The sequence below is a fragment of the Mus caroli genome, chromosome 8 (assembly GCF_900094665.2).
Source record: "Mus caroli chromosome 8, CAROLI_EIJ_v1.1, whole genome shotgun sequence".
Lineage (NCBI taxonomy): Eukaryota > Metazoa > Chordata > Mammalia > Rodentia > Muridae > Mus > Mus caroli.
The window spans coordinates 82793956-82806217 of NC_034577.1; the positions used below are offsets into that span (position 1 = coordinate 82793956).

The 12262-nt window shown below is 38.6% G+C and overlaps 1 protein-coding gene across 4 annotated transcripts in view; it reads right to left on the bottom strand.

The window, feature by feature from the left end:
* The window catches only part of Rpgrip1l (RPGRIP1 like), a 106577-nt gene that overhangs the window by 40685 nt on the left and 53630 nt on the right, over nucleotides 1–12262 (bottom strand). For 3 of the 4 annotated variants that reach the window (XM_021171160.1, XM_029480845.1, XM_029480846.1), the window contains 5 exons: nucleotides 4696–4886; nucleotides 4475–4558; nucleotides 4102–4197; nucleotides 2822–2975; nucleotides 497–567 (listed from right to left, as the gene is read on the bottom strand). In XM_021171160.1, coding sequence (XP_021026819.1) covers nucleotides 497–567; nucleotides 2822–2975; nucleotides 4102–4197; nucleotides 4475–4558; nucleotides 4696–4886 — 596 coding nt within the window. The remainder of the gene's footprint in view (nucleotides 1–496; nucleotides 568–2821; nucleotides 2976–4101; nucleotides 4198–4474; nucleotides 4559–4695; nucleotides 4887–12262) is intronic. The other variant, XM_029480847.1, reaches the window with a different exon arrangement.

Sequence of the window (12262 nt, forward strand, 5' to 3'; positions counted from 1 at the left end):
CCTGCCTCTGCCTCCCAAGTGCTGGGATTAAAGGCGTGCACCACCATGCCCAGCAGGTATTCTTGAAAGAAGTGATGGTTACATGCTGAGGTCTATGGGGCTGGGGATGTGTTTCAGTAGGTTAGTGTTTGCTGTGTAATTTTCTAATCCCAGCACTAGGGAGATGGAGACAGGAAGATCCTTGGGGCATGCTTTCCAGATAGTCTGGCCAAACTGGCAGAAAGAGACCTCTTAAAAAACAAGATATAGAGTTAGTGAGAATGACCCTTGAGGTTGATCTCTGGCCTCTACACATATGTTTATATGTGTGCCTTCATATAAACATGTCCACACACACATATAAACACATAGGGAAATTGTATCAGTACAACTGTCTCGCAGTAGACGCATTAAAATTCTTTCAGAAACAGAAACATTTTTTGCCTTAAATTTCCATTTATGCTGAGAATGAGTCAGTCTTAGTTTAGAACGCTGCATGTGGCATCGAGGTACTCACCTGTTTGGTATTCGTGGAGACAGAACTTGGAATGATACAGTCATCACTGTCCGAAGCTGATCTGTCTTCATCTGTCAGAAAATATGAGGCGACATTTACCCAGGTCAGCCAATCTATGTATTGTATATATATACAGTACAGATGAACAACCCGACGGCCAGCTCTATCACTTTTAGCTGCCAAGGACATTTGTATGTATGTTTAAGGAAAGAAAAATATGACCTGAAAACTAATGAAAACAGATGAAGTATAAGGTAAAAGATGTTGCTTTTTTCCTCTTAAAATTTTATTTGGTTGTCTGTTCTCTCTCTCCTCTCCTTCTCTCTGTGTGTGTTTGTTTCATGGACCACTACATGTATGAAGGTCAGAGGATAACTTGAGGGAGTTAGTTCTCTCCTTCCATTATGTGAGTTTGGAGAATGAAACCCAGGCTCTCAGGGTTGGTGGCAAGCACCTGTTCCAACTGAGTCATCTCTCCAGTCCCTCCTCCTTCTTCTTTATAACTGGGCTTTATTATGCTTAGTAATTTCTTCAACTGTTCAAAAATCTTTCAATGTTCTGTTTACTGTACTTTTAAACTAGAAGCAGTTTTATAAATTTCAATATATGGTGGTAGAAAACAAACCTGAAAACATTCAAGCTTTATTTCATTCACAAGTAGAGACACAATTAAGAGCAAGTATAGCTAATGCATGCACAGGAAAGGTGGACTGCTCTTTCTTTAAAAAACAGGAACGATTTCAATGGAAAAAACATCAAAGACTGAAGGAAGGGGAGGAAAATGAATGAAAGCAAGGTATAATGAATGACATATCGGTGTGGAGATGTAATGAGGAAATCCATTACTTTGTGTATTAGTCTAAAAAAATTAGTAAAAATCTGAACGTGGTTAACTACTGTTGACAATTTATTGATGTGGTTGTGAACAATGCCAATGAGAAGTCGAATGTCCTAATGTTCACTTTTTCCTTCCTTCATCGGTCACTGTGTGTTTGAGGGATGCTATGCACATCTGTGCTGACTAACCAGCCAGCAGCCTGCATGGGTCTATGCCAAGGTATAGTATCACCACTCATGCAATGTATATATCCTACAGGGCAGTATATGGAAGCAGGACTACGCCATAGCAGTGGTGTGCTTTTATAACAAAACTGTACTGTGATAAAGTTTTTCTAGACCATCCACAAGTCTTTCTGTTTTTCACCTCAACAGGAAGCAGATGAAACTGTGTCAGTAGGCCATCTGCAGCTGTGGCTACACAGTGAGAGCTGGCCTTTTTCTATCCATACAATTGAACACGAGACATAAGACATCTATCCAAGGCTAGATTCAACTAGTTATTGTCGTCCTACAGTAGGGTCATCAATTATAGAAAGAACATCTTTCTTCCATTTCCCTCCTATGCATTGTTTTAAGTTGCTGTATGAATTTTTATCTACATAGTAGTTTAGTCTGAGAGGCACTGGGTACCTGCTAGAGTGTCTGGTAAGTAATGCACAAGGACGGTGGGGGTGGGAAGTGGGGACTGGCGCTCAGCCCAGCTCTGATATGGCATCCAAGCTTTCATAAAGCCAAGCCCACATCTGCTACCACATAGCAGATATTTTCCAATGGCTTATACAAAATACTGTGTAAAAAAACCAAAAACCAGCTGGGCGTGGTGGCGCATGCCTTTAATCCCAGCACTCGGGAGGCAGAGGCAGGGGGATTTCTGAGTTCAAGGCCAGCCTGGTCTACAAAGTGAGTTCCAGGACAGCCAGGGCTACACAGAGAAACCCTGTCTCAAAAAAAAAAAAAAAATCAATGCTACCCTTCCTTACTTTTAGAATTAAAAAATACAGTTCTATTAAGGTAAAAACACATATATGATAAACTATATACACGTTTAAACTACAAATTTTGGTATTTGACATTTAATTCTGTGGCACTAGCTTCCCAATTAAAATAGCATATAGGGGCCGGCAAGATGGTTCAGTGGGCAAAGGTGCCTGTCACCAAGCCTGATGACTTGAATTTGACACCTGGAACCTACATGAAAGTAGAGAACCTACCTGCAAAAGCAGTTATTTGACTTCCAAATATATGTGCAGCATGCATACATGTACATACACATGCAAAATCAACTTGTATTCTATGCAGGAGCACCAAGCTGACCTAAGAAGAGAGAGACAACAGCCTGAAGAGCTCGCACCTACCACTTCTGCCAAGAGGCAAGCATCATGAGGTGACCACTACTGAATGACATGTTGTGTGTGGCAGGCATGCTCTCACAGAGAAAGCAAAGAAGAGTCAGCTAAACAACAACGGTTTTAACAGAAAAGTCACCTTCTGGTTCCAATTCTTCAGTTATTTCTGTTTCATCTTCAGAGGAAGCCACACTTTGTGAGGCAAGCTGGCCCTCAGATAGGAAAGAGATGTCGTCTTCTTTCCCTTGTTGCATTTCCCCCACATTTTCTTCTACCTTAGCCACACCACTTTCCTGAAACATGCAGAAGAGAAGCACATTGCTGTATTTGTTATGTCTTAGAGCGTTCTTGCTGAAGCACTTGAATAATATAATGTACATTTGAGACTCGATTATACAGGCATATAGCCTGAAATGGTGTCTTATCCTGATAATCTCGACACTCAAGAGGCAGAAGATTCCAACAATTTGAGACCAGCATGGACTGAAATAAGAAGTGAGTTCTGAGCCACTCTGAGCTTCAGGTGAGCTTCTGTCTCTAAATCACCACCACCACTGCCACTGCCTCTTCCACCATCATCACCATCACCACCACCACCAACCACCACCACCACCACCACCACCACTACGTCTCTTCCTCTTCCTCCTCCTCCTCCACCACCACCACTACCACTTCCATTCCCATCTTTATCACCTCTACGTCTACAACCACCATCGCTATCAACGAAACACATGGAGATACACTACACAGCTATTAAAGACTCCCTAGAAAATAGTCACTTAGATTATATAAACAGATGAAAGCACACAGGTCAATAAAAATCTAAATATACGCTAAGAATGAATGCTTTGATTTAGCCTGGTGTGGTGGTGCATGGAGGTAAAAGCTGGAGGATACAAATCCAAAGACATCCATAGATACACAGTGAGTTTGAGACCAGCCTGGCATACATAAAATCCTATCTCAACAAAATTAAACAAAAAAATATGTATTAATCTCAAAATGACTTTTACATTGATTTTAGTTTATAAACATGTATTTCCTACCAATATACAAATAAACATATATATTGAACTTATCATTAAAAAAATCTTTCTATCATAAAAAGTCATATTCAGGGCTGGTGAGATGGCTCAGTGGTTAAGAGCACCGACTAATCTTCAGAAGGTCTTGAGTTCAAATCCCAGCAACCACATGGTGGCTCACAACCATCCGTAACAAGATCTAACACCCTCTTCTGGAGTGTCTAAAGACAGGTACAGTGTACTTACATATAATAAAATAAATAAATCTAAAAAAAAAGTCTTATTCAAATGTAGGGAAAATGCTATGATTTCCTTAATCATGTCTAACACACATGACAAAGCCTTTTAAGTCCCAAAACAAACCTTTCAAAATAATTTTAATACAGAGGCATACCTTGGAAGGATACACAACAGCTGACATACTATTTTCTGGTTTTGGTCCCACTTCTGGAGAACTGTCTTTTATATCTTTAGGGGGAGGAGACGTCTCCTTGAATTAATGGGAAAAATCATGTATGTTATTTTGTATTCGTTACAAGAGTAGTTTTAGGAAGGTACATGTTTGACTGTGTAAGATCAAGAAACTCAGTGGGAAGCTGGAAAGGGATACAGGGTCATGGAACAATATCAAACACTACAACCTTGTACCACAGTAAAGACGGGCTGTGCTTACTGTCTCTGCTTATGTCAAAGGTACAGTATAGTCTATACTCTCTGGTACTTGAAACAGGAAAGGGAAATTGGTATTTGGGGTATTCATTACTTACAGGACTCGGGTGTGACATGGTATCTGCAAAAGAGACCTTTTTGTCCACAAATGTTAAACGTTGTCTTGGTTTAGGTTTTGGTGCCTAAAATAAAACAATATGTCAGATTATAACAACCATTACATTTTAGATGAGACTTCAGCTAGTTTTGGGTATAATTATTTGGCTATTAAGTTTATATTCAAGTATTTTAAATAAAATCAAAAGTCACTGCTACTTACTACAACTGATGTAACATCTGAGGACTTTGGAGGTAGTCTCTGAACAGCCTCTGGCTCTTCTCTGCAAATGAACTTTCCAAGATCTTCAGTAGTTATTGATCCACTTGGTGGAAGGTAGGTGAATTTCCATTTCAATATAACTTGGATAGTTCCTGCAGCATGCTTTTCCTTATCCATCAACTCAAATATTCCTGCAAATCATGAAGATTATTTTCTAATGTGTGTGTGAAGCTTTGTTATTTTAGGAATCACAGTGGAGCCCTGGGAGCCCGAAGGCCAGGGAAGCAGGTGCCTAACTGGATCTTCACCTCTCCCACTAGTTCTCCACATCCAATCCCCTAGTCTTCTCCCCCGCTCTGCAGTAGAACATCTCCTGAGGTCCCCCTTCCTTTCTGACCCTATTTCCATTGAGCACAGAGACCTTTCCCTCCATCCTCCCTTTCTCTGACTCATCCTAGGACCCCAGCCTCCAACACCAGCAAGCATTCTCTGGGAATGTCTGACTCACAGGCCAGGGAAAGAAGTAGGCTAACTGCAGATCTTCACCTCTCTTTCCTCTCCTCCAAATCCAATCCTCCTTTTGTACCCCCAGCTCTATTGCAGGCTCCCTGCTTCTGCCTTGCCCCCTCCCTGCTCCCACAAATAGAACACACAGATCTTCCACTCCAAACTTTTCCCCCCACTCATTGTTTCATTTTAGCCCCTAGCTGCAGCAGGTACTTTCTGGCCACACCTAGGAAAGCAGGTAGCTTAACTGAATCTTCACCCTTCCTTCTCTCCTCCCAACCCAATTCCCTAGTCTCACCTCCAGCTCTACAGCAAACTCCCTGTTGTGGCCTCTCCTTACTCTCTGTCCTCATTCCCAGGAGACTAAGCAGATCCTACTGGAACACCCTCCTTTCCCCTGTAGTGTAGACCCCATAAGCCCTCACTCCTAATCCATCCTCATTCCCATGTACCAGGTTCCAGTACCTAGAAACTTTTAGCCTAGAACTCGTCCCCCTATCCCCACCCCATGGTCACACCTATCAGAATCCCAGAAAATTTTCCTACCAGTCACCACTCTCTCCTAAGAACCACAGAGGGCAACAAAAATCAAGGAATAAAACACCTATCCAACAAAGACAAGAGCAGATATGAGTACCTAGAATTCCAATCTTCCCAAACCCACATGCCTAGATGCCAACATGAAACACAATCAATAATAACCTGGGCAAAATATTTCCATTACAGCCCAGAAATGCTACCATCGTAGGCACTGAATACTGCAACATAGCTGAAGCACAAGACAAGGACCTTAAAATAGCCTTTAGGAATCTGATAGAGGCCCATTAAGAAGGAGATTAATAAATCCCTTAGTGAAACCTATGAAAACACAAACAGCAGAAGGATATGGGTAAAATAGTTTAAGACCTGAAAGTTGAAATAAAAATCAATAAAGAAAATCCATGCTGAGGGAAATCAGAAAATGAAAAAAATTAGAAACTTGAACAGGAACCTCAAAAGCAAGAGAATATAAGAGAGGGAAGAGAGAATCTCAGGCATCGAACACATGATAGAAGAAATGGATTCTCAGGTCAAAGACAATGTTAAATATAAAAAGATCCTGGCACAAAACATCCAAAATTGCTGGGACACTATGAAAAGTTCAAATCTAATAACATGACTAGAGGAACGAGAAAAAACCCAGGCCAAAGAAAATATTTTCAACAAAATCACAGAAGAAAATTTCCCTAACCTAAAGGAGGCGATTCTTATTAAAGTGAAAGAAGCACACAGAACACTGAATAGACTAGGAAAAAAAAAAAGAAATTCAACTCAGCACATAATAATCCAACCCTAAATGCATAGAAGAAAGAACGAATATTAAACGCCACAAGTGAAAAAGACCCAGCAATATAGAAAGGCAGACCTATTAGAATTATACCTGACTTCTCAATGGAGACTCTATAAACCAAAAGGGCCCAAACAGATGTGCTAAAGAATCTAAGAGGCCACAAATGCCTTCTCTAATTACTATATCCAGTAAAACCTTCAAACATTATACATGGGGGGAAAAAGGATCATTCTATGATAAAGCAAAATTTAAGCAGTATCTTCTTACAAGTCTATAGATTTCTCTAATTAACCTAAAGAGGTTAGCTACATGAAAGAAAACACAGGAAATAAATAACCACAGACCAGAAAAATCAAAAGAATGGAAACTCGCACACCACCACCAGTAGCAGCAGCAGCAGCAGCAGCAACAACAACAAAATAACAGGAATCAGCATCACTGTCATTGGTGTCTTTCAGCATCAATAGTGCAAATTCCCCAATAAAGTCAAAAGACTAACAAAATGCATGCAAAAACAGGATCCATCTTTCTGCTGCACCAAGAAACACATCTTAACATTAAGGCTAGACATGACTTCAGGATAAAGGTTTGGAAAAAGATATTCCGAGCAAGTAGACCTAAGAAACAAGCTGGTAAAGCCCCTTTTAATATCTTGCAAGATAGAATTCAATCCAAAATTAATCAGAAGAGATAGGGAAGGACACTCTAAAATAATCAAAGAAAAAAAACCTCACCAGGAGGCCATTGTAATTTTTAACATCTAATTCATATCAAGGACAAGGGCACTCAAGTTCATGAATGAAATATTACTACAGGTTAAGTCACATATTGACCCTCACACACTGATAGCGGGAGACTTTAAATACCTTGCTCCCAGCAATTGACAGCTCATCCAGACAAAAACTAAACAGAAATGTTGGAGCTGTTATAAACTAAATGATACTAACAGATATTTACAGACTACTTCACCTAAAAACAAAAGAATATACACTCTTGCCAGCACACCTGGCACTCTCTCCAAAACTAAGCACATATCTGGACACAAAGTAAGTCTCAACAGACATATGAAGAAAGTTGAAATAACACCTGCATTGTATCTGACCACTTTTTAAATTTAAAATTTAAGATTAAATTTATATATCATCAACATCAGAAAACTTACAAACTCGTGGAAACTGAACAATTCACTATTGAATAAAAATGGGTTAACAGAAATTAAGAAATTAAACTTTCTAGAATTGAATGAAAATGATTGCACAACACATTAAAACGTATGAGATGTAAAGAAGGCTGTTCTAAGAGGCAGATTCATGGTACTAAGTGCCTATAAGAAAAACAAGGGAGGAGCCGGGTGTGGTCCTTACTCCTTTAATCCCAGCACTTGAGAGGCAGAGGCCGGTAGATCTGTCTGGCCAGCTTGGTCTTCGAGGTGAGTTCCGGACAGCCAGGGTCACACAGAGAAACCTTGTCTCAAACAAACAAACAAAATCAGATTTCATACTAGTAACTTAATGGCACATCTGACAGCTCTAGAAGAAAAAAAAAAACACACCCAAAAAGGAGTAGACAGACAAAAATAAATAAATAAATCAGGGCTGAAATCAATAAAATAGAATTAAAACATACAAAGAATCAATGAAGCAAAGATTTGTTTCTTTGAGAAAATCATTAAGATTGACAAACTTTTATACAAATTAAAAGACAGAAAGAGAATATCCAAGCTTACAAAATTAGACATGGAAAGGTAGATTTAACAACAGACACGGATGAAATCCAGAGAATCATTAGAACATGCTTTTAAAAAACCTATACCAAATTGGAAAATCTAAAAGAAATGGGTAATTTTCTTGATACACACCACTTACAAAGTTAACTCAACATTAGATAAGCAATTTCAACAGACTTATAGCTCCTAGTGAAATAGAGGCAGTAATTAAGTCTCCCAACAAAACAAGCCCAGGGTCAGATGAAGATTTTAGAACAGAATTCTACCAGACCGCAAGAGTTAATGCCAATACTCCTCAAATTATTCTAGAAAATATAAGCAGAAGGAACACTGCCCAACTTGTTTTACAAGGCCACAGTTACTCTGCTACTGAAACCACATACAGACATGGTAAAGAGAATTACAACTAATTTCCCTTTTGAACATAGATGCAAAAATTCTCAATAAAACACTTGCAAACTAAATCCAAGAATACATCAAAAAGATCACCCACTATGATCAAGTAGGCTTCATCCTAGAGATGCAGGAATGGCTCAACATCCATGAATTGATAAATGTAATCCACCATATAAACAAGCAAGAACTCCATGTGATTACATCATTAGATGCCGAAAAAAGCTTTGACAAAAATCCAACAGTTTTTCATAATAAATGGATGACAACTCAAAGCAATTCAACTAAAATCAGGAACAAGACAAGGTTGTCCACTCTCTCCAAACCTATTCAATATAGTACTTGAAGTCTTAGCTAAAGCAATAAGGCAACTGAAGGAGATCAAAGGGATACAAATTGGGAAGGAAGAAGTCAAAGCATCTTTATTTGTAAATGCTATGATAGTATACATTAAGTGACTCTAAAAATTCCACTAGGAAATTCCTATAGCTGATAAATACCTTCAGCAAGGTAGCTGAATACAAAATTAACTCACAAAAATCAGCAGCTCTCCTGTATACACAAGTAACAAAGGGGCTGAGAGAGAAATCAGGGAAACCATACTTTTAACAGCCTCAACTTCTATATGTTGGGATAAATCTAACCAAGCAAATGAGAGACATGGAAGAAAGAAACTGAAGAAGATAGAAGATGGAAAGATCTGCCATGCTCATGAATTTATAAAGTAGAACTGGCCATCCTACCAAAATCAATCTACAGATTCAGTGCAATCCCCATCAAAATTTCAACCCAATTCTTCACAGAAATTGAAAAACAAATTTAGCTTCATATGGAAACATATACACACAAAGACCCAGGAGAGCGAAAATAATCTGGAGTAAAAAACAAAAAAACCAAAACAAACAACAACAAAAACCCAACTGCTGGTGGTATCACCATCCCAGATTTCATGTTGCACCACAGAGCTATAGTAATACAAACAGCACTGTACTGGCACAAAACCAGACATGCCGATCAATGGAATTGAAGACCCAGACATAAGTGCACACACCCACAGATAGATGAGTTTTGAGCACCCGGAGCAAATGGTGCTGGTCAAACTGGATGTCTGCATGCTGAATAATTAATGCATGCTGCAGATTAATCCATCTTTATCCAACTGTATAAAACTCAGTTCACATGGATCAAGGACCCTGAATCTCAGGGTGAAACTCATAGGCACAGGAAAGGACTTTCTGGACAGACCAGTGAAAGCCCAGGCACCAAGTCAACAACTAGGAACTGGGATGACCTCATGACTCTAAGAAGCTGGTGTATGGTAAAGGACCACAGCAAAGGTGAAGGAGCAGAATGGCTTTTTTTTTTTTTTTAAATAGCACTTTCACATCTTATAGAGGGTTTGTATTTAAAATATGTAAAGAAATATGAAAAATCCTTGACATCAAGAAAACAAGCCAATTTAAAAAAATGGGGGTGCAGAACTAAAGCAGAGAGTTTTCAAAGGATGAACTGAAAATGGCCAAGAAACACTTAAATGTTCAGCATCCTTAGTCATCAGGTAAATGCGAATCAAAACTACTTTGAGATTTCATCTTAAATCAGTCATAATTACCAAGATCAATAAAGCAAATGACAGCTTATACCGTCAAGGATGTTGGGAAAGGGAACATCTCTTCATTGCTCACGAGAGTGCAAAATTGTATAACCACAAAGGAAATTATTGTGGCAGTTACTTAAGAGGCTGGCCATAGGTCTACATCAAGATCTAGTTATACCACTCTTGCGCCTATACCCGAGGACTCTACATCCTGTCCTACCATAGAGAGACTTGCTTATTCATGTTTATCATGGCTCTCTATGTAAGGGCAAGAATTAGAAATAGCTTACATGTCCACCAACTGATGAATGAATGTGAAAATGTACTATATTACATAATGGAATATTACTAAGCTATTAAAAAAACAAAATTATGAAATTTTCAGGTAAATAGATGGGGTTAGAAAACAAAACCAAACAAAAACAAAACCCCAAACAATCCTGAGTGAGGTAGTCCAGACCTAAAAAGACAAATTTTATGTTTCACTTATATGTGCATATGACTTTCTAAACGTTTAATAGGCATATATGACCACATGTTCCAAGTAAGAGACTTGGGGGAAGGGAGGCTATCTCAAGGAAGGAGAAATGGATTATTAGATTGGATAGGCAGGAGAGAGGATGTAGTGGAAGAATTAAATGGGGAGAGGTGGATGAGAAAGGGAAGAGAAAGAGCATGGGGAGGGATGACTAACACTAAAGGCTATCTGAGGGGTCGGTCATATGCAAACCTGTACCCTAGAAGCCTCCTAAAATATATACATATTTGAAAGAAGTGTTCATGAAGTCACCAAATAAAGGGTGGAGCCAATGCCCCAACTAGATCTCTTTCACCACCAAGTAAAATGTCTAATTCCAGAAATGGGTTATATCTAGCTGAATATGAATAGTTGGCTGAAGGGTCCCTTGATAAACTGCAAGCAGAAGAAATACAAGAAGAAACAGATCAAGTCACAAACTATTCAAAATATCAAACAAAACCTTAAAGGCAGCATCATGTTTATGTGATTCACAATAAGGTCAGTGTCACTATGTGGCTTCCCGAAGACAGTGGTTTGTTGAACTATATGTGTTAGATGACAAAACAAAACAAAACCCAACAATCAAACTACTATCCAGCAAGATTATCTTACAAAAAATTCAAAGAAAAACTAAGACTATGTCAAGCTCACAATGAGTGAAACCAGTTGCTATCAGCAGACCTGACTTGCACCAATTACATAAGTTTTCTTCAGGCTGAAAGAAAAAGATAACTCAGATCTACACATCTGATAGGGACCAACAGGGCAACTGCATACAAAACTATAAGAGACCATACAAATATCTTTTCTTTTCTTTTCTTTTCTTTTCTTTTCTTTTCTTTTCTCCTCTTAACTGTTTAAAAGATAAGTATCTAGACGACTAATTATAAATTATATTGTTGGGTTCTTAACACACACAATATACACCCTAAAGGGCTGAGGCAGAGCTGACTGGAGCAAGGAGATGACTTCATGGTAAGGACATAAGTCAGTGAAAACAGAGTCAACCCACAGGAATAAATAAATAAATATCCCACATAGTCACTGTAGGTAAATATCACAGTCCCTATAATTACAGTCTCTTCTTTCTCTTCACTTCATCATGGGATTACAGAAAACAATTAGAACCCCTCATTATTGTTTTTAATATCTATGTGCAAAAGCCTCAAGGTAGGGAAGAAAGACAATAATGGGGAAGAGAGGTGACTCTAACCACAGCATGTTATATGCATATATGAAAATATCATAATGTAACCCATTGTTTTGTGCAATTAATATACACCAATAAAATGTCAAAATATATGCATCCTATGTGCATATATATGGCAGTAACAACACAAAAGAGGAAAAAGAGAACATTAGACTTCTTATCTTTTAATGTAATCAAGTTAGTGTTACTTTTAAGTACACTATAAACACCCTCAAACATGGAGAAATGCTGTGGTTTCAAGCAAGGAAATAACTAAAAATATAAACAGTATTATAGAACTGAAG